The 23,758-nt window shown below is 43.5% G+C and overlaps 1 protein-coding gene across 10 annotated transcripts in view; it reads right to left on the reverse strand.

Moving 5' to 3' along the window:
• Positions 1 to 23,758, reverse strand: part of Sv (paired box protein shaven) — a 151,841-nt gene that overhangs the window by 13,477 nt on the left and 114,606 nt on the right. For all 10 annotated transcript variants that reach the window (XM_072909149.1, XM_072909148.1, XM_072909153.1 and 7 more), the window contains 3 exons: positions 21,316 to 21,481; positions 16,847 to 17,044; positions 705 to 961 (listed from right to left, as the gene is read on the reverse strand). In XM_072909149.1, the coding sequence (XP_072765250.1) occupies positions 705 to 961; positions 16,847 to 17,044; positions 21,316 to 21,481 (621 nt within the window). The remainder of the gene's footprint in view (positions 1 to 704; positions 962 to 16,846; positions 17,045 to 21,315; positions 21,482 to 23,758) is intronic.

A 23,758-nucleotide genomic window follows, 5' to 3' on the forward strand; every position in this document is an offset into this window, starting at 1 on the left:
GTTTTTGGGTTTTTGGGTTCTAATCTCTCTAAAAGTTTAAAATAAAAATACGCCTATAGATATTTTTACTGAAAACTGCTACTATAAGATTAGGTATCGTAGTTTTAATAACGTCATCAAAATATACTTTGCTATTACCACTATTTAAATTAAAACTGTTAGTTTTACCCAAAAGAAGTCACAGGAAGAAAACTTTTGTATTTTTAGAAATCACGGTACAAGCCGGTTTAGCGTGTAACGTGCGATTAATTTGCTGAGGGCAAAAAAAATTATTTTACAAGCTTCTGATCAGCAAACCGATTAAGTAAATCCAGCTTTATGCCCGTTTTGATAAAGTGCAGCATTTAATTATGCTGAAAAATATATATTTGTCGGTTTAAGAGAGTCATGTCAATTTTCTTTCTTTCTACGCGAACAAGCGTACGATTTATTGAAACGTGTTACAAGATGAGCTCGTTGCTATTTGATTTATATATTCCCGATATTAATAACGTTTTATTCCTCCATACATTACTTTAATATTGTGCTGTCTGGAATTTCTGCAAGTTCAGTTGCAACTCGACATGTAAAACGATCTCGTTGTCGATAATAAATGTATTCGGTATTAAATAATATTACACGATGACGGAGCACACGGAGTGAGATACGAGCGCGGAAGAAGCTAGGGTCAGCGACACGAGCGAGAAGACTCGCGAGTGACTCACCGTCAACGCTACGTTTCCTCTTGATGCTGTTGCCATTGGGATCCTGGTGATGCGCCGGGATGCCCAGGATGCCACTGATGCTGTAAGCGTTGGGTGCGGTGGCAGCTGGATGACCTGCCGCTGTCGCAGGTGCATGTGCTATCACCGACACGGAACCGCCCGAGCCCGGCTGACCTTGCTGCTGACCTTGCTGCTGCTGCGCTTGCTGTTGCTGATGCGCGTGTTTGGCCTTCTCCGCCGCCTTGTTCCTCACGATCCTGCCAACAATAGACACATCGTAACGTATAACAAAATCGCCATGTCATGCTTGGGAAACGCGTCTTTCTTTCTCTTTTTTCTTGGTTAAAAATCTGAAATAGATTACGCCGGCTGGTAATAAATCGCGCGACGGCGTTCGCCGATTTGGATCTTATTAAGAACGCTTTCGGCGCAGCAGAAGATGCATCTGCCGCATGCGCTGCTGTATCTATTAATACACGGTGATTTCATAGCGTAACAATGTACCGATTGTTAATTCCCAATCCCTTGGACGCGGAGCAATTCGCCTTTCGAGATCTACGATGAATCCCCTGGGCATTGTTACGAGACAAGATCTTCCTGTCAGGTATGTTCAATTCTTTACGCGGTGATAAAGCGTAATCGAGATACTGAACGTTTCAGCCGTTCGGATTGACAATTCGAATATCACCCGAGTTGTTTAACGAGTTGTGCATATAAAAGTTTTAAGCGTATATCGGATGTTTGTTGCATCTTATTTTTCAAGACATCTCATCTCGCGCAGATTATTATTCCTGCTAAAAGTGATCTCTTTGCTTCCTCCACGAGGAACGCCTGTTAAAGCGTTCAATGCGGAATGAACGAGCTGTCTCGACAAAAGTAACGATTGTTCATTCCAGTTCCATCACGGCCGATCATAAATCCCGACATTGCCGCTTAGAGCGCGCGAGCCCAACGTCTGCTCGACTCCACCGGCGCGGCGATAACCTGGTGCGTAGCCGCCCGCGCGATACCGATCCGCGAGTCACGGATTACACGATGATTAATTACGATTACGCGGGTCACTTCGCGCACGATCATTCTCTTTTGACGTCTACCTAGACCTACCTATCCTATACCTACCGCGTGCACAAACACGCCAAGAGACGCGAGGCCATTGTTCGCCATCGGATAGCGACCGAGTGACTTTGCGGAATCTTGTCGCGTCGAATCGTAATTCGCCGTCGTAAGTACTCGAAGAGGACTCGCTGTCAACGCTATATAACGAAGTACGTTGCAGCCATCTCGACTCGAGGCACTCTTCCCCTTCTTTCCACCCCGAGCGTACACGGGGGCGTGTGTGCACCGGCCGCTTATTATCCATGATATATCGCGCGTGCGGTTTCAATGGTCAACCACTCTCTCGACGTCGGTATCAATTACTGCGTCAAATATTCACGGCGGCGCGCTATTAATTCCGCGCGCGACTCGCCACGAAACGTCTCGTCCTTTCGGCCTTGGATGATTTAACGCTTTCGCCGCGAGTTACGGGCGACTTTTTGCTCTCGTAGGGCGTCTTGTCATAACGCACGTGGTCTGTTAACGAATCGACCGAATCTATTTTCCAAGAGGCTCGTAACTAGAGGTGAAGAGGTGACGTTTTTACACCATATGGATTTGAAAAAAAAATAACGATAATTTAAAGAAAATTATATCGTAGGGGAACGTGGGGTAGAACGGCCAACGTAAGCATTGAGCAACTTTTCAATATATTAAAAAAAAATAAATCGATCTTTTTTTTACTAAAAATATTCTTTGGAATATCCACTATAAGTAAAAACACAAGTTTATTATAAAAAAATAGTTTAAATAGACGAAATTATTGATTTAGTAAAAGCCTAGATTTTCGTGATATGCTTTTAATGCGGGGTATAATGGACTACCTCCAAAATTTGTTTATTTCATTATCATTGATGTCTAAAACTTCTTAAAGTTGTATATTATAATATGATATATAGAACATAAGAATATAGATTTGTGTTTTTACATGATAACTATAAATTAATAAATAAAAACAATTCTCTTGTTATAATAAATATTTTTCTCTTTAAAACATGGAAAAATATCCTTTAATGTAATAATTTTTGGTATTAATTTTGAAAGACAGCATCTATGTATACTTTCTTTTTTTTCTCTAGTATAAAAATAAAAAGTACAACATTTCGTGGGCTAATATTTCATTGAGCCTCAAAACGTATTTATTTACTTTTGATTATATAAAAAATTATCATTAATCAATATTTACATAGAAACAGCATGAAATTAATAAGAAAAGATCATTTTAAAACATAAATGTATTTACGGTAATAAAAAATAGAATTTTATCATTGTTTACCTTATGTAAATATATCGAAGAATTGCAACTCAGTCGAGGAGAGCACAGCAAGTGCATTAAATAATTTATAACAACTTTCAACTAAAAATATTGCGACTACTGATAACAGCACGCAGAAAGAGACACCTAATAGCAATAATTGCAACATATTTTATGACACGGTAGCATCTCTGTAAAAAGATATCGACTCTGCACCATTGTACCCCGCGGTGCCGTTCTTCCCCTATATAATAACGTTTTTCAAATTTTAACTTGTCGAATTTTTCTGCTGAGGCAGAATAGTCGATTAAATTCTTGTTTTTTTTTCTATTTAAAAGAACTATAAAAATCTATTATGTTTCTAAAAATGTACACCTTTGGGCGAAGCAATTCGTAGAAATAGCACATGCAATGTGTACATCACACGATACACGTGGTCGCAGAGTCTCGTTCTTTTTCGACGGTCTCGTCCTTTTTCATTCTGTAATGCACTTTGGAGCGCGTCAGGTCAACGATTCCTCGTTGGGATGGGCCAGTACGTAATGGATCGACATTAAGTCCTTCGTTTCTGCCGTGGATGTGTTTGTGGGCTAGGTAATCGTGGGGGTGCGAGCAACGGCGATCAATCAGATGACACCTGTTGCCCAACCTCCCTCGTTCGTTCGTTCGTTCGCCACCTTCGCCAATTCGCAACAATTAGCAGCGATCCTTATCAAGGTTAGACTCTAGGGTAGCCGGGGTACCAACGATCCTAAACTGACGAGTTATCGCGCGTCGCACCCCACATGTGGAAGTCCCACACCTGTAATAATTAATCGTCCCGTCGTGTTTTTCGATGACTTAATTTATCTGATTATTTTCGTCGTCGCTTTACACGTACTAATCATTGACTAATTAATACGATCGCTAAGTGGCTATTAAAATTTCAACAGAAATGATCTGCGAATATAGTGTACATATTTAATTTTTTTTAAATGTGAGACATCGTTTATGTTTTATATTTAATTTTTTGATTGCATTTTATTTATATATCATCTAATTTTTATAATCTTAATGTTAATAATTCTTAATATTCTAAGCTCGTACGCAATATAATAAATATGATTTAAAGTTAGACAAAGTGTTAACATTTTTGTGATTTATGAACGAAGCTAAAAGATTAATCGCATAAATATTACATTCTTTGAGACAGTAAATTGAGATTAAATTGAGATTATTGAATTCTTTTAACTTCAACTGGTTAGCTACATTTGGCAGAATTTTCATTTATCTCTTGAGAACAAGAGAGAGAGAGCGAGAGAAAGAGAGAGAGAGAGAGAGAGAGAGAGAGAGAGAGAGAGAGAGAGAGAGAGAGAGAGAGGGAAAGTCAATTTTAATTTTAATTGAGAATAGATAATTCAGTCTTAAAACAATTAAATTTTTTATAATAAAAATACTTGGATCTTTACATTAATAAATAAATTCTTTTAATAAATTTTAATTAATAAATCTTTTATTAATAAATTTTTCAAAGTAATTGAGTGTATGAAAATAAAAATAAATATTGAAATGTATTATATTTATTTTTCTATCTTTGATTTAAAATAAAAGCTGCTTTAATAAATAATATTTAAAAGTCCCTCTGTTCCGGAATTATTGCATCAACAAGATATGAGAATTCAAGAAAAATATACATATATTTATGAGAAAAAATGTATTTCTTCGACGAAGAGACGTTATGGCATTCCGTAATCTGATATACTGTTGATTCGCTGTATAGCCAGCGATGCGTTGTTCTTTCTCCACGAGTGAAACGCGAGAGGCATTTCGTGAATGATGAAAATCAGGCGCGTGGCTTCCGCGAAACGGTACGTAACGATTTCGCTCGCGCGGCATAATGAACGTAATCGACGATCTAATAAATGCAACGGCGTGCGGAGGAAAGGAGGTAAGTCCTTTTGCCACAACAGGTGCAGATTGTATCGCGATACAGATGGCACGAACGGCGTTGCGACACGAGCCACGACGCTTCTCGTTCGACGACCGAATGTGAGCGAGCGCTTTCGCCTTAAAATTCATTCGCGCGCCTCGGCGCTCTAATTAACGCAAGCCTCTGTGAGCACGCTCGTTATCGACGCATTGCTAAATATCAGTACAGCCGGCGAGTAATTTTCTATGCCACCGGACGGGGGATGAGGCAACTCGCCAAAGACTAATCGACGAGTCGGCATGTTTTTGCGCAAGTCGATCGCGTTACGTTGCATTATCGTTCTCGCCATGTTAAATTATTGTTACGTAGATTTGACAAGAGTGAGAGAGAAACATTATCCTTCCGAGACGAGAGTGATTACAGAGATTTTATTCGCGAGATATTTGATTCTTTGAAAAAAAGAAAAAAAAAGAAAAAAAAGAAAGAAAAAGAAAAAAGCATTATTTTTGAAAGAGTGAAACTGTATCGATCTGCCGCGAAAACAGGGAGTACCACTAAGAGAGCAGAGTATGAGAGAAAGAGCGAGAGTCTTTTATGGACAGAGGTTCCCGGGAAAATAGAGAAACGAGTGGATGAGAACGAAGTTCGTACGACGTAACCCCAACATTTTCCTGACGCTACAACAGTGTTTCTCCCTTCGTGCTCGATTCTCCGCTCTTGTTGTTCTTCTCTTTCCCGCCTCTTTGTCTCTCTCTTCCTCCTTTTTCTTCCCTTTCCCCTACCTTTCCGGTACTTCATCTAATCATTGAGTGTACCCTTTCTTCCGTGCTTTTCCCCGTGCGATTCTCGTTGCGATCTGCGGCGCGAGACGGTTCCAACACAGATTTCACGACCTTACTTCTTACATCTATATAATTAAGCTTCAGTGCTTGAAACTGATAAATTGCGAGCATACGGTATCATTGACATTACAAAAAGAAACAAAATATCGTCCGTTATTGTATAATTTAACGCGACATAAGAAAACGATCGCGATCGATTTTTTAATAATGCCAGTTATTAAAAATTATATTTTGATCAAATCACACTCGTGATTGCAACTAACTTCCGTCGCTTGAATCTTGTCTTGAACCTGGCGTTCAATCGTTGCGCGTCGTAAAGTTAAATTCCGCTCGCATCTTGACGCGGATTTGCGAGTTCGCCATCTCGGGGGTTTGCAGGGTCCGTCGCCGTAAAATCATGCGGTGGTTTTCGTTCGTGCGCAAGAGAGTGGGGAGAAGAAGGTGGTCCCCTTTCCTCGGATCCTCTCGGATCCGCGCGGCGAGAGGGACGAGTGGAAGGGAAATTTCCGCGAACGTCACGTAACGACGTTCTCCTTCGCTCTCACAGTTACGACGCCTAAGAGAGAAACCTCTTGGAGGTGGTGCCTCTCGGAGGAAGGCTTGGTAGAATTATGAGGGTAGAGCAGTGTCGGGGGTGCCACGTGGGAAGAAGCTATGCCTCCCCTGGCGCCGTCAGATCGTTCCCCAACGGCCACTCCTGAACTAAACTGCTTCGCTACCTACCCCCCGAAGTGCCATCTCCCACCCCAAAGTCAAGCTTCCTTGCCGTTCGCTTTAAGTATGCGGATGTCGCAGTCGCATGCCGCTTAAATCTCGGGATTGTACTTGGAAATTTGAAGAACAAGAAGGACGAGATAAATCATTTGTTCTTTGAAATGATATCGCACTGGGGATGGAAAGCTGCGTCGCGTTTCTATCTTTTATCTCGCGTTTTTACGACTGCGAGGAAAACTTTCAAAAAACACGTATTTTTTGGAAGCGAAATGGCGAGTGTGTAAATCGTCGAGATTGTTCGAGCGCGTCCGGCGACGTATAGACGTCTCGAATACGTCGTCGATAACGACGTCGAATGGCTTTTTATATCAGACAGAATTTATTTCTAACAAACCGATAGAGTGACCGCGGGAATAAAACGGACGCGTATTACGTACGAGTGTTACGCAGGGGCCGGCTTCGATGATACAAGTTTGCGTCCCCCTTCCTCTCTATCCTCCTCCCTTCGCGATTCCGTCACGGCCAGGAAAATCGTAGTAGGCAGCCACCGCGTACCGCGACGTTCCGAGAGAACAGGAGCGTGGGCGATGGGTTCGTGCCACGTCTCTGGAACCGCAAACTTTAATGTCGGCATTACTTTTATGCACGACTTTATGCCAAGTATCCCATCAAATATATGACCCGCACACCCGCACACCCGTACACTCGCACACCCGCACACCCGCACGCTTCTCTCTTCTCCCTCCTCTACTTACTCGATCCTGCCCTCGACCTCGTCCGCGCGGCTAAATTATTGCGAATAAAACTTTATACTCAAATTACCTCTACGCCAACTTTATCGCATTTCGCCGGCGCTGCTGGGGCCGTTGCTAGCTTCTCCCGCCTCTCGTGCTTCTCCAACCTCCGACGTTTCCCTACGTCGCGAGGGTTGGTGACTGGGCGGATTTAAATTCTCTTCCCGGCGGGGATCGGGATTAATTTCTTCGGATTTCGTCCGCACGGCCGTTCGCGCGTTCTAATTCGTCGTTCGAGACGCACGTATTCCTACCTAGTTATACAGCTTTCGACCATCCGACGATTATTCCGAGAATCAATGATCTAGAAGACTTGAAGAAAAATATCGCGAATCGCCGAGAGGCGTGGATCATGATCACGGCGTGGGCGAGAAGGGACAGATCGATGGTTGTCAATGAACTGGTAGGTATCGCTCGTTAGTACAAACGCTGGTTATCGCGAGGAAGGGTGGAGGGATTTCCGGATTGTGATGCGAGCGCAAACGATCTGTAATTGTCAATTATCGTGGCGCTCGTTAGGCGTCGGCTGTTATTGATCGCACAAAGTGCCGGTAGATCTTGATCGCGCATCGATCGCGGAGGAGGGCAAGAGGGGAAGAGGGAGAGAGAGGTTTGTTTTATTGGCGCAAACCAACGTTTTTTACGTGCTTTACCTCGCAGCGACTTAAATCTTCACGCCAGAGGCTCGTCGATCGTCTTACGATTATAATGTCGAATATCATGAAAATTATTTTAGAAATTTCGCGATAATAAAAATGTATACGGTGTGTATAAAGTGTAATATCACGTTTGTGTAACTTTACTGCAAAATTTGCGACGAGGTCGGTGTTCGCCCTGAACACGCAGATAGCAGTTAAACCGCTCTCTTACGATTTCACGCCGTGCTATTCTTACAAACGTTGCTACATTTTACCGATGCGTCTGTTTTACACGTCGTTTACCGCGGTTCCGCACGGCCATGGAAGAGATACGGGCTCGGATGTTCTTCAAGTCGAAATTTCCCCATTGTCGCTTCAATTTTCCTCGAAACCAAAACTCTGCGCCCTCGATGTTCGGACAATAAAACGGCATCGATTCGTCTCGATGACAACATCGAACGATCCCGGGTGATTCGTGGTTAAACGCGCATTAGGGCGCCTCTCGCCTTCTCGCGGCATTAATACGGAGCTTTAAAGTTATTACGGACCATTATATGTGTCGCGGGGGCCGGATTGCGGGAGATTTCAAGGGGCTTTCGAGGATTTAGCGGTCCCGGGGCAGATGCTCCGTCCGTGGTCCACGAATAGCACGAAAACGGAACTCCTCTCTCGTTAACTCCAAGTCGGATAGAAAGATCGGAGAGGGAGGTATTCGTAGGATAGCGGGAGGGAGCGAGACGGAAGCAGGAGCAGCAGCCAGAGAGAGTCACAGAACTGTTCCGTCGAGAGCTGTAGACACAATACGGGACTCGCTCCACGGCCATTGTACGCCCTTCAGAACCGCACAATGGCTGGAAAAGGTGTATCCTGATATTCCGTCACCTCTCTCCTCTCTTTCTCCCTTTCTCAAGAGAGGCTGTAATGTATCCCGAGCTATGTATGTACCTGGCGCTTCCACGCCACGCACTAAGGTGTGATTCTTAAACAAAGGCAATTCTCGTGACGTCGGACTCTCGGTTTACTTTTTACCGCGCGAAACCGTATTCTCGAAACACGCGGCATGTTTTCTCGATAAAAAAAAAAGATCCCTCTTAATTTACGCTAATCTACGCTACCGAGTCAATCGCTATGATTATGTAAACATTCCAAGTAGCACATATTCGTTTCAAAAACGTTTCAAAAATGTTTCCGCGAAACGTTTGAGAACCGGCTTTTAAAAACGTTTCTGATTGATTAAAATGTCTATTTAAAAAACGTTAAGGGAAACGTCATTTTCTAACAAAAGAAAAAAACGTTTAAGAAACTGTCATAATACGGTCTCTTTCTTTTATTTGTGAAAAATTTGTTTATTCACAAATTCAATAAAATAATGCATATATGGATATAATCCATCTATTTTTATCATGTTCTGAATCTCTTGTCGAGATTATATCAAAAGTCAAACTGACAAAAAAGACATAATTTAAATTATACTTTTAGTACCTGTTCTTTTAGGCTTTATATACATGTTATGAAAACTTGAATACGATTTATAGTTAAGTCTGAACACGCTACGTAGCGGCGAACAAAGGAACAAGTATATTATAAAATAGATCTTTTTTGTCTTGTCGAAAAGATGATCAAAAAGACATCTTTTCGTCGACTAAAATTAATTATGACTTTTAGAAGACATATTTTAAAAAATTACTTTTTTTGTAGATAGAAAGATATTTTTTTAGACATCTTTTAGCCTTGTCAGAAAGATAACTTAAAAAAGACATCTTTTCGTTTTTCATTTTTTAATTTTCTGTGCTATCTGGGGATCGTCTTAATAAGTATAGTCTTAATAATGTGTATATATATAATTTTGAATGAAAAAATTAATTTTTATTCTATTTATAGAAACGTAAAAAATGCGTTTCTTAAACCATGATTTTAAAAATGTTTCTGTTGAAACGTTTCTTATTGGTGCTTGACGGTTAAAAAATATTGGATACGTTTAGAAAACGTTTAGAAAACGAACATGTGCTACCTGGGATTATATTTAAAAATGTCGCAAATATTCGAGAATTGGATTTATATTCGTTCGATATTTTGTATTTTATTCTCGTATTTAATAGATTGTCGATTCTGGTATCTCAGGTGTCAGGTATAAATTAAAACGGTGTACGTCGTAGCGTGCCATTCTCCGTGTCACTCTCAGTCATTTTGATGAAGTGTCCCCCCCCCCCCCGTATAACTCGGGATGAGTATATTATTATATGTCGGGACGCACGCAGGGTGCGCATTGTCAAACGGCAGCTGCTGGCTTCGCGTACACAACTATATTAACTGCGGCTGTATCGACGATACAATGATCCGTATGTGTCTGTGTGTCTGTATATGACGCGCACGTACGGAAAATGCGCGCCGTGTTTGTGTGTTTGTTTGCGATGCCGCGCATCTCGACGACAAAAGCTCTACGCTCCCAACAATGATACCGGCGAGTCAACAGTCACCGACGATCCTCTAAAGCACAATGTAACACGCGATTTATAATATATATCGCCCTTGCACTGCGATGCCTTATCCCCTCCACTTGCCTCCCCTCTAGACCATCATGAGAAGTCAAGAGGATGATTCCTGTATGTATTTGCCGTTAGGCGCGCGGTCACCGGAAATGTTATTCATATAGCTGCATGCTCGCATCCTTGAGCCTCGCCCTGTTTAACCTGTTCGACTCGACGACAAGGAGTTACCGTGCTTGAAGACAAGCTTGGGTGGGAGATAAATAATCATCAATCGTCGCGTCCCTGTATTAATCACAGGCGCGAGTAATGCGAGATCGTGGCGTAGGTCGTGGGAAATGACACCGCGATTTCGCTTTACGATCGTTCATTCGATCGATTACCCGGCACGATACGAAATACCCTCTCTCGCGATTATTACTCATCGACGATGAGCAATTAATAGCAGGGCGCTCATCGACGGTTCATTAATTATCAATCAATCCGATGATCGAGTGGATATTAAACGCCTGTTTTCTCGAGTCATGGACAGATAGCGCGATTTTTCTCGCCGTGAAAATTCTCGTCCAATTCGTGAAATTCGCTCCATCATAGATCGGCGATCGTGGGGATGTTCTCGGGTTTCGAGTCCGGTCAAGCGCGGTCGTTCACGGTGGTACAGCACTCTCGAGCAACTTTGCTATTCCAGCTCTCGACCAGGAACAAAAGGGACGAGGCATTATGGTCTGGCAGAGTAGGCGACCATCCGGTTTCATTGCGGTTCCGTCTGTCCTCTGACGTTTCCACGGCAACCTGGATTTCGTGCGTCGCCGCCGTCGGCGCCGTTACTGTCGTCACCGCCATCGTCGTCGTCGTCGTCGTCGTCGTCGTCGTCGTCGTCGTCGTGGTCGTCGTCGTCGTCATCCTCGTCATCCTCGTCGTTGTCATTGTCGCTGTTCTCGTCGAGCCCCAAAGTATCTGCCGTTCGTGAAGAGGAGTTGGAAGGGGAAGAGAACACGGAGGACCCGTAATTGTAACTTCATTTCGGGCTAATTTCGGGCCGGGGAGGTATGATGAAACGCGGTAATAATTGCGTTATCCAGACAAAGGACGGTTATGGATACGCGCCGCCGCCACTGCCGGCGTTTCCAACGTGGAGGCACCATCCCCCGGATCCTCCCCCGAGGGTGCTGCTGTGCCGGATAATGTAGGAGGGCCTCCTTCTCTTTCGCTCCCGCGCACACCGCAAATATGGCTGCTTTAACGAAGGCCGCAGCTATGGTATACACCATATTGTTTTCCCCGCGGTCATGTGTGTGCAGCTATTCGCTTAAACGTCGACATCCCTTTGCTTCAAAAAGCATCGAAAAAAAAGAGAGATCTCCGATTTTTCACTCGCTTTGGAAAATGCTGCGTTCGATGCTTATAATCTTATTACGTTAGATTTATTTCGCGTCGCGCGTGAAATTTCTCTCGTGACAATGCAGCAGCGTTGAATCGCAATTTCGTCGAGGGTTTTCATTTCTTCGATCGTAATATCAGTGCCAAGAAATGCGCAGTTATCGTCACGGGAATATTATTCGTTGGTCGAAAATGTAAACTGGCGAAGCGATCCCTTCCCTCCTGGGATCTCGAAGCGAGCCGAAATGACAAATGTGATGATTTGACGGCTTTCCGGAGAAGGAAAATCCTCCCGCGGTGCCGCGGATGGAATGGTAAATAAACTCGTCGAGGATAGGGTAGGTAGAGACAGGCAGGGCATTATTTATGGGGATGTAATTTAATAAGCGAAAGAGAGATGAACACAGGGAGATATACCGGTGATGTCGGCCGGAAAGCCGAAAGTGGCATGAAAGTAGCAGCCATCCCATTGGCCGTCTTTTCACGTCCTCCAGGAGTGCTGCCAAGCCATATGGCTCGAGCCACCACCTCGGCAGATTCCGGAAGGGGGAGGGGGGGGGGAGTGCGAAATGATATGGAAGTAATAGAGAGCAAAGCGGAGCCCGGTTGCGTCCTCGACGGGAGATTGAGTCGCGCGATAGAACTGGCTACGCCGTCGCACGAGAGAGCGATGACAGATTGATACAATTCCAGCGAGATTCGACGCGACAGATTTCCTGCCAACTGTTGTCGCCGCGCCGGTCATTACGTCGAATTAAAGCCGCAGCCGAGAATGTGATCGATCGTGCGTGAATCGCTCAAGTCTCTCCTATCCTTTACCTTTTCTCAAGTACTTCATTTAGCGACTAAACTTTTTAATTTATTACAAGACAATAGACATGAAAAAATTGCAAGAGATATCAACGAATGATTCAGTAATCGTGAGATTAGTATTTAAAAGATAAATCTTTAGACGCAGATCACGTAAAGAATCTTCAAGCTCGATTTCTAGTTCGGATAGTAGTAGTCCTTTAGCCAAGTCTAACGGACGGAGGATCCCGCGACCGGAACAACAGGAAGTCAAGGGAGCGGCGGCTTTTTCCCTTGGCCCTGATATCGACTCTGTCGCAGCTTGCGGCTTCGGGGGCAAACGCGAGAGGCACGCGAGAGCGTGATGTCGGGGGTTGCGTCGAGGAGGAAACGAGAAGAAGGCGGCTGTGAACCCGGCGTAAAGCTCTCGGGCGAACCTCGCTCCTTATCGATCTGCTCCTGAGACTCCTCCGACTAAGAAGGAGGGAGATAGAAAGGGATCGACACCAAGAGAACGAGAGAGAGAAAGAGAGAGAGAGAAGGGCGGTGGGCCTTTGCGGGTTTGTATACGTGTAAGATAGACTTCGGTAGAGAGCCGCCTACTCGACCGTAACTCCGCAGCCGAAGTCGAGCCTATCAATATTTCCTCCCGAAATTCACCGCGGCTTCTCTTTCGGCAATCCTTCTTTCTTTGTACTCTTCTCCCGATTTCGCCTTCATCTTCCTCGATATCGTGCTCTTTGATCGCATGTAAAATCTATGCATTCCATATATATATATATATATATATATCTTGCATTTCATTTCTCTTCAATTATCATATGTCTCATTTTACGTACGTCGGACAATTTCCGATTAATACTCCTGCGTTCCGCCAAATGTATTAAATAAATCGCGACACGAAATTCCTTTTTAGTATAAAGAAAAAAAAAGAAGGAAAAAAGTGACAAGAATCATCGCGAAGGAAATGTCCTTTTTTTAATCACGACATGCATTCCGCGATTCGTAAAGAGCGCGAAAAGAGAACAATAGAAGGCCAAGTCGCTGCGTCGGCGTCTTTGGCGAATAAAGAAGAAGGCACGGAACTGTTAACGTCCAATCTTCCCTCCGTTTTTCGCCTATTTTTCCGCTCTCCTCAATCCTGTCTCATATACACGGGATATATAACTGTTATTTTTCGCGAAAGCCACTCCATTATCTCGCTCTCTCTCCTCGTCCGTCTTTTTTACCTCGCGCGACTCCCATGCCATCCCACGCTCTTCCCCCCTTCTGTCTCGCGGACGTTCTCATTTCGAAGTGCTCCGGCAAAGCAGGACAATACATTATATTAGCTGTATCATTATTTCTCTACCCCGAAAGCTACCTCGCGGCTAGAAAAACCTGGACATGCTCATAATGGGAGAAATCCCGGCGCACTACGGTCGCTGATGCATCTCAGTTTCTTCGCGGTAAATTCGCGTTTGATATCGAGATCTTTCTTCTCTCTTTCTCTTTCTCTTTCTCTCTTTCTGCATTCTCTTTTCTCCTATTAACTAAGTTCTACCAGTTATACCAAAGGCTCATCGATGAAAACGTGATCGACTGAGAGTTTTCCTTTCTTATTTCGTGTTTTTCTCCAACTTCTTTTCTTCTTGTTTAAAGTAATTGTCTATAATTTTCTAAGAGCAATCGTTATACAAGATAAATTTCTTCGCCGTTTGACGACTTACTTTCTCCTCTCGAAAAAGCATCGTCATTCCGTCGTGAATTACATATCTATTTGTATAGAAAGATTATATTCGCTTCGACGCTTCGCGAAATATTTAGTCTTTACGACCCCTCTCTCGTTATCAATTGTTATATAATTAGTACGCTGGACACGTGGCCATTTTCCAAAGAGACCAAACGCTCGCACGTTTCTATCCGCTGCTCGTCGAGCGGAAATGCATTTACCTGCGCGGAATGGATCGGGCGGAGGGTTGCGGGTTTAGAGTACGTGAGTGGGTGATGGTACGTTGGATATAGATGCATGTAGATAGCAAGCAAGGTAGATAGGTAGATAGGTAAGTATCCGCGGGGTAAGTTTTTCCAGGCGATCTGCTCTCCGGATTCAGATCAATACCCGCCATCTGGGCTTCGAGTCGGGGGGATAGGGACAAGGAGGAAAAGGAGTCGCGCTGGCGAGAAGGAGACTGCGGGGAGAGAAGGGAGAGAGAGAGAGTGAGACGGAGCGACGAGTCAGGAGAAGCAGAGGAAATGGTGTGGAGGTGGAGCCGCAGGAGATGGAGGAGTCACTCGAGCAACAAGCCACCGCCGCACCCTCGACGCAATCCTAGACACATCGAAAACCTCGGCCAGAAAGTAATTTCTGTACTTACACACACGCTCGCGTTTTTCACGCTACCGTAACCGCGCGACGCGCGACGCGCGACGCGGTTCCTAGCGAAAGAATGAAAATACCATATATGCGCGTTCACCTCTTATGATCGCACCAATGAAAATATAGACAACTTGACGAAACGCCGATTGACAAGTATGACAGGAAGACGCTGATTGCTGTCTATTTCGAGAGTTTACCGACTTTAAAACTTCCTTTCTCGTTCTCTCATGGCATGATTCCATATGTGGGTTGAACTTTCATACGAAGAGCATCGTGAAAAAGAGAAGAAAAGAATTAGCTGAATTTTGAGAGCCGTGTCATTTCGCGATTGAATCGCGATAGAACAAACGTTCGCGACGACGGAAATTCTTGAAGTAAAGCTTACATTGCAAATTAGACATCGCCACCGGTCCGAGATTTCTCGTTGCGCGACCGCGATGTTGGAATTTAAATAAGCGACCGTGCGTTAGCACTTACGTCGTTACGTGGGCGCTAACTCATTTGCGTGCGTTTCCATTAGTGGCTGCGGCCCACGGAAATCGCGTTAGTGAATTTCACTTGCCGGCGCAATTCGATTCGCATTACACTCCATTTCATTATCGGCGATCCCGCGTGTATAGCAGATGAAAAAGAGACAGAGAAAGAGGCATGACAATGCGAGAGAGAAGGAGAGATAGCTCGGGCCCCTCGAGCGGAAGATAAGGTCTTAAGTAGCGACTGATTAAATCTCGGGACATATGCGAGCCGATCAATGGGTACACCCCCTTGATTGTCTCTCCTCTTTTTCGCATTCCTTTTCCCGGTGTGTACCCTTGTAGCTTCTCAGTTGGCCGAAAGGGGGTGAAAAAGGAGGAAGGGGGAGGGGGAGTCGTTCAGTTTGTGTGGTGCTGATACGCTGTAATGCCGTCCCGCGGGAACTCACTCCCTCTCGCCATCTCGTAAGGGCTCGCTCTACAACCCGGGGTACTCGTGTTCCGTCGGCTCGGCTGGGCGACGTAAAAACACTTGAATTAATCGGGCCCCAGGTCCCGAAGGAACCTGCGAAAGGTCAATAGGATCGGGGCAGCGGGTTGGACGCGCACTTATCTCGATGCACATGCGAAGAGGGTGCACGCGCGGAGTTCGCCGCGCGCGATAACCGATCGCGCCCCATCGTCGGTCCAAGCATATGTCGCGACTCCTCGAATTGGCAATCGAGCACGATGTAATCTGCTGTTTTCGCGCGCACGATTGACGATTAGCTAAATTAATGACATTTTTCAAGATAAACCACCGGACTATCTTTCAATTATAAGGACGATCTATAATACATATATATATATTATATTGTTTAGAGTTATTTGACAACATTATAGATATCCATGAAATCTTGTCCATCTATTCTGATATACAATCAAAATAGTGCACAAATTTCTAGTAAAAAATGTATAAGAATTAGTTATTCGTTTAGTTATTATTATTCGCACTAAATTCTACGAAGGATAATTTCAATTCAATATCTCTAAAGTTTAGAACGTTACATTTTTTGTAAACACGTATACGACTGAGAAATACGACAAAGAAATGTAACATAAATTTTTACCATCTCTCATCATTTAATTCCAAATTAATAACGTTAATGAGATTTAAAGATTTTTAATAAAAAATTTGAGATACTTTAATGTGCTTGTCTGTATTATATCACGAATATATATTCTAGTGTATTCTAGTGTAACTTTAGTTATAAACTTAATTGCAAAACTATATGTTTAACTTGTACGCTTATTTATTTTTATTAAAACGTATTTTGTTTGCGATTTGATTGTCAAATGACCAAGCGCACGCGCTTAAAGGGATGCAATCCCGGAATAAATAACATCGATAATAACAACATTGACTCACCGATTAATGGAAGAGACGGATGGCACGTTGTCCTGCGAGCAAATGCCTTCGGCCAGCAATCTGTCCCTAATCTCCCACGCAAACATGGTCGGATTGTCTCTCTTGTAATTAGCGATCGCGTCGACCACCGGCGGCGTCGCTACTTTTGGTTTGGAACCTCCTATGACGCCGGCTTTGAAGCTACCGGTCTCGTAATACCTACAATGCAAAATTACAAATGTAACATTACAATTAGTCTTATATTTCGCGAAAGAGTCGCACGAAGAGTGGAGAGAAAGCCCTTTTCGATCGGCTTTAAAGACAATTCGACCGCGTTTGAAAACGGCGGTGCCGACAAGAGATCAGTCGCACCAAAGTTCGCAGCTTGTTTGCTCCCTCTTTCGCGCTCTTTCGCTCTATCGTGGAACGTGGAACATGAAATCGGCAAGAGCGGGGGAAAAAGCGAGAGCAACGAACGTTTTTCCCGCGGTGGGCGGCCAACGTCGGAATAACGAATCGCCGTCCAGCGGCGCGTCAACGACCGGCTGTTTTAAAACAAACGGCTTCTGGCCTCCCGCTGTTACCCTCTCTCTGTCCCTCCTTTCTCTCTCTCTCTCTCTCTCTCTCTCTCTCTCTCTCTCTCTCTCTCTCTACCCTTTAGACCTCTCGTTGCTCCTCTCTCGCCGACCGGGTATATACGCGAGATGGGCGATCGCGATTGGCCCGCCGTGAACGCGCCCTTTGTGCCTAATTAGTTAAATAATATCTTCGCTCGTGCTTAAATTCAATTACGTCGGATAGTCCGCAATAATGGTCCGCTTGTGGGCCGCCTTGATGGATGTGGGTCCGCCGCCGGCGTCGGCATCGACGTCGGCGTCGACTCATACCCACGTTGAATATCTGGCCAATTTTGCGTATATGTATTTCTATGCGCGCGTGCGCGCGCGCGAGTGTGCTGTGCAAAACATGCACGCGTTCCGGTACCAAACCTTCGCGTTTTTTCTTTTTTTTTCAGTGAAAAATATTTGCGCGAATAAAAGCGCCGTAACAAGTTTTTTGCATTGCACGTGTGACAGAAAAAATGGGACTCTGGATTTTGTCGAGTCGAATTTTAGTCTTCTGCGGCATCACAGCCTTTGTACGCGTTTTCGATTGTTGTAGAAAAATATAAATGTATTTTAACTAAAATTGCAACACGTTTTTTTCTTATATATATTTATATATTACCAAACACACTCTTGTGTCATTTTGTAATAAAAAAAGTTCTATTTTCAATTATTTCAGTTATATATATATATATATATATATATATATATATATATATATATATATATATATCATTATCAGATTCTGTGTTGCGGGTGCGAATGGTATTTTGTTGTATCGATTGTTGAAATAGAATGATTAGTCGAGTGAATAGCTAAAAGCATTATGCGAGAGAGCCATAAACGGAATCAAATAGACTCCCGCACCGCCCCCGCGAAATTATTGCGATTATATCTGGTGTGTAAAATCCCATTCGAGGCCCACATGGCAATGCTCACCCGTTGATATTTCGTTCCCCTTTGTTCCGCCTCCACCGTGAAATGGCCATTAGATCGCGCGATTTTTCAAATCGACCTTTGCCACCGCCCGGCGTGTTACTCACCCTTGCTGTATTAATTCCGATTTAAATGGATTCGAAACAGTCTTGCGCGAAATCGAAAACGCCACCTCCGTGGAAGAATGGCATTATTTACGCCCGTCATTACGTGGCTGCCGCAATGTCTCGTACGGATTTTTCACATTAACGTTACGATAAAAAGCACAGCGTTAATCAACGATAATCGACCATTATAATCAGAATAAGGTAACTTAAAAGGCACATTTCCATTGACACTGATATAAAAATAATAAATCTGAAAACGATGATATTAATATTTCAGTATTTTGCAAATTGAAAAATAGATTATATCTTAATCTTTATATAAATATGTGTACAAAAAAGTAATAAATAAAAATGCCCCATAACAGTTATATTAGCGTTTGAAACATTATTTCACAATGTCGCTAAATCGTAAAAGTATCGACATATCTCTCACACGTCGAAAAGTTCCTAAACTACCTTAATATTAACTGCCTAACATTATATAAAACATTAACCCTTTGAGTCACAGCGGGTCACCCAGAGATCCACCTTTTTTCGTAGTTTTTTATTGTTTTAACTACTTTTTTATCAACAAATACCGGATTTTTTGTTTCTACAGAGTCTCTAGAACATCAATAAGTGTAAAAAAAATATAAACAGTTATTAATTGTTAATTGCAAAAATACCATATATAAACAAACAGTCAAAATTAGTACTTTTTTTTTAAGAAAAAATGCATTTCTACTAATCTATTATGACAATAAATACGGCAATTTTTTTATAATCTTAGTACACTCTAAAATATTTTTCAGAATTTTTTTAGAATTTTCCATCGTGTTGTTTTTGTTAAATCCTCCTTTTTTTGATGAAAAATATATTTTAAAAAACAATATTTTCTGTTCTAAATTGAAAGTAACAGTTGTATTCTTTTTTAAATTTTTTCTTTGAAGATTTTTTAGATCGCAGAATCTGAATCTAAAGGAAAAAAAAATTAATTTCCAAAATTTAATATAGGGATCCAATATGGCGGAAGTAAAATTAAAAAGAAAAAAAAAAATTTTAGAAATAAAATTCGTAATCAGCGACCCCAAAAACTCTTATATGCCAAATTTTATAAAATACTGACAATTAGAAAAATTCGTGACGTCAAAGGGTTAAAAAAAATATCAAATTATTCAATTGTTAATCAATCAGACGTTTGTAACATGACGACAGAAACACGAAAACGACTAAAAGTTTGCGCGTCGATGAAGGACGTTTCGCAGGATCCGAGTTATAACCAGCTTTACATAGTCCTCAGAATCGGCGGCGCGTCCAGAATACAGAAGCGGATAATAGTGTCACAAAGGCGGACGAGACGAGCGCGACCCTAAAGAAGAAGAGCACTTTGTGTTTCTCGTGACAGACACTCACGCGACAGAGCCCAGGAAAGGTCTTTCGCGGCGAGGGAGACGACGACTCGATTTTGTGTCGGGGTCGCCGCCGATGCCGCGTGCCTTTCAACGCCGTCCCCGTCGGCGGATTTTACGAACCCTCACCTAGAGTCGAAAGAGAATCCCGGTATCCGGTTTCGTCCTAGATTCGGCGAACGGCGTTCTCGTCATATCAGCGACGCGTGACCGCGCACGTCGGCGTACAGTCGTCGTTAACGTTTGTCGCGTCGTCGACAGGCCCTTAAAAGGCCGTTTTCGCCGTATCTTCGGGCCATAAAGTCACACATCCGCACGCGGAAGAACACCATGTATTTAGCTGGAACGAGAGCCAAGTCCTCGACCAAGTCTACGTTTATATTTAGCAACCAGTGTAAAAGCAAGACTCGAAGATGCCTGTGTCGAGTAGAGTTGCACGACTCTTGTGACGCAATCCTTCCGGCGCGGCGTCGAGATTCGCGACAAGAGTTTAGAATTGATATCCTAAAATTCAATCTCTCTAATATTTTGACGCGTGTAAGGGCAAAATCCGATTGACGGGTCACTCGCATTTTTGTTAATGACGAAGTCTCGTTTCTCCGAATACAATCGTCGCTGGGGAAAGGGCCCGAACCGGGAAGAAAGGAAGAGGAAACGGTAACTTTAGTCGCGGTAGTAAATAATCCAGTCGACCTTTATTATGCGGGATTGGTGAAAGAGCGCGATATATGACAATGATATTCGGTCGTGGGGGACGCGAATGACGTTCGGGCCATCAAAGCGGCACGAGGCCACCCGTTACATAGCGGAGCGGAGGGGACCGGAGGAGGGTGGAAAAAACATGGAAACCGCATATCGTCGGGCCAACTCTGTGCATCGCGAGAGTGAAGGGGCCGGTTCCTTCCTTCCGGCCCCTCATCTCTCCCTTTATCGTCCCCTTCCCTCCCTTTTCCCGGATCCGTTTGCCTCGCGGTCCTAACAGCGTCTTTAATTAAATCACTTCGGGAAGCGAGAAAGCGCGCTCGGTTTTTTTGCTCCCGCATCTCTTCTTCTCATCCGCGAGTCGAGAACGACCTTGGCCACTCCGCGGCGCGGAAATTGCGGTGTTGCGTTTGGCAAGAGAGGACGAGCTTGATTCTCTCGTAAATCACTCGCCTTTCGACGACATTGTTTGTGCTTGTTATCCGCTCTCCGAACTTGGCAAACGTGATTTTCAGAAGCAATCTCCGTATCCAGAGATGCATTTTACTCGATGGACTCATGCGGACACTTTATTCAAATAAATAGATAAACTTTTTATTCAATCAGACGTTTAATTTTGTAATCTTCAACCGTGAGAGATTTGATTTTCTCAACGAGGTCGCTCATCTCGCGCGTCCCTCTGCATCGCATCCGAGGTACTCGATGGGCCGCCGCGATTGTAATGGACAGAGAGGTACAACGTCGGTACTCACCTCGACAGTATCTTGGATACACAGCCGTGAGATACCCTGAGTTGTCTCGAAATGTCGCACGGTCGGACGCCGCTGTGCGCGAGCTCGACGATCCTCTGCCTGACTACATCCGGTAGGGGCCTTCCGTTCACAAAGACTCCGCCAAGCTGGTTGACTCCGCCGTGACCTAGAAAAAAAGAGAGGATCGATAATGTATTAATCGAGCATGAAAGTTTATAAATTCAATTACAAATAAAAGTATTCGTAAAAAGTACAACTATGTAAAATGCGTCTCGTCCATATCAGTAGTATATAAATATATATATATATATCGTCTGTTTACTTTTATAGAGAGGCAGTGTCTTGCTGTTAAACGTCATGTTGAATACCAGTGGCATGGATTTAAAAGTTCGACCGTATCATGAACGATTCGCCGTGAAATCGCGACGTTAAACGCGATTTGCGTGTGAATCGGGCTTCGCGCGCGCGCTAAATCGACGATCGTTAAAGGAAGCTGGCAGAACGGATCGCGAATGCCAATGTTAAATCTTCTCTCGAATGGTCTTTATCGCCACAGAATCATTCCACTTGACAGATTTTGCGGAGGAATGTTGTACCGTTTGCCAGCGAGATTTTCTATCGTAAGAACGATTTGTCTCTCTCACGCTTTAGTAGCTTTAAAAATAATATTTATTATATACAATATACACACACACAGAGTTTTTAAAAAGCTATATATATATATATATATATATATATATATATAATATATATACATTTATTTAAAAGAAAAAAAAACATTTATCAAACATAACAAGATTAGACAAGTTAAGGTTTGTTTGCGTATAATGTTTGATAAATATTTTTTAAATATTTAAAATAAATAAATAAATATATATATATAACTTTATGATCTGATGATTACATAACGATATAATGAAACGCGTGACGAAACGAAGAACTGATCGAGAATACGTGGTGAAGGGAACTTTAATATTTCTGCCAACTAATCATTTTCACAGAGCTGAGAAACGTTCCAGGGTGAATACGCTGAGCATTCATTATTATTAGTTTACTCCCCGCTGCCACTCGAGTTTCTGTCGCACATCGTCGCAGGCTTCATTTTCGCGCATTAAAGCCGCCTAACGCGATAATTCGGAGGCAATATCGTAATGGAGGGTTCTGCGCCGCGACATATGTCCCCCTGTTCGTGCCAGTGCACCGATGATTCGATGATGATCGTTGTTTTCAGCGAACCCTCGACGACGGAGAGTTAGTTAAATCGGCCACGCTGTCGCTCTTATTCGGCCGAATATTTTCTCTCTTTGACACACTTACACATTCTCGTCAAGATAAGCGACCTCGTAGAATATAAAGAGTTATTATTATTCGAGAAAAAATAGAATAAAAATAACAGTGTATTTTTTCGGAATTGAAACCATGCGATTATCTCACGATCGAATGCGAGACTGTCCGAGGTAAAGTTAATCGAAAGAAACGGACGAGCTATATCATCGAGAATCATGGCACGCTCGCGCGTTTGCGTTTGCATTCGAGAGGGATTTCGTAATTACGGTAACACCGCGATCCATGAGGCGTGAACCGCAACATTTTTTTCGCCGTTCAGCCGTATATATCGCGCCGCTCGATGATATCTCGTCGTCGCACGAAGACAATGAGGTCTCCGCGATCATTACTGGAAACGATACGCGCCTTCCGGTCGCAAATCAATTCGCTCTCGCGTTTATGGTCGCGTCCCCCGCGGCGCGGCCGGTAGTCAGGGGGATAGTCGTCGGCATCATGGTGGGCATTGCCAGGGCGAGAGTACCATGACTACCCTACTACACACGCACACACGCCGTCACGCCTGCTGACCACAGCTATACGCGAGGGCTCCGGCCTGGACCACCCCCGAATCGTTTTAGCTCCTGCTACTACTACCACTATTGCTACTACTGCTGCTGCTACTGGATTTTGCTGCCGTCGCTGGAAACTGGCCACTGTATTACAGGAGCTTATTGCCGTCCGCTCGGTTCCGCACTTCTGGGATACGTCGAATCAAGAGATGCAACGTCTCAACTAGTCCCATGTAATTGAGCTCCTATTGTTTCTATTGTCTGCACGCTCCGTAACCCTTCCTTCGCGTAACGTAATATTATTACAAAATTATGGAATCTAAAAGGGGGAAAAGAGCTATCATGCTAATGGAGAGTCTAGAGTTTTTTATCATCTCGATAAAAAAAAGAATGATTGTTACTTGTTACTGCTCTTGTGGTTTTTTATTCGATTCGAAGCGTTTTAATAGAAATCTCAATGATGAAGCGTCGCCTGTGATAGGACGGTCGGCGATTCGCACGCAATTTCATCGAGCTGTATCCAAATTCGATTCACTGGATTTAATCGGATTTACAGTTTTATCGGAGAAAGCCGATAGCGCATCTACTAATCAATCGCGATTCGAGCT

This window comes from Anoplolepis gracilipes, chromosome 17, assembly GCF_047496725.1.
Source record: "Anoplolepis gracilipes chromosome 17, ASM4749672v1, whole genome shotgun sequence".
Taxonomy (NCBI): Eukaryota; Metazoa; Arthropoda; class Insecta; order Hymenoptera; family Formicidae; genus Anoplolepis; species Anoplolepis gracilipes.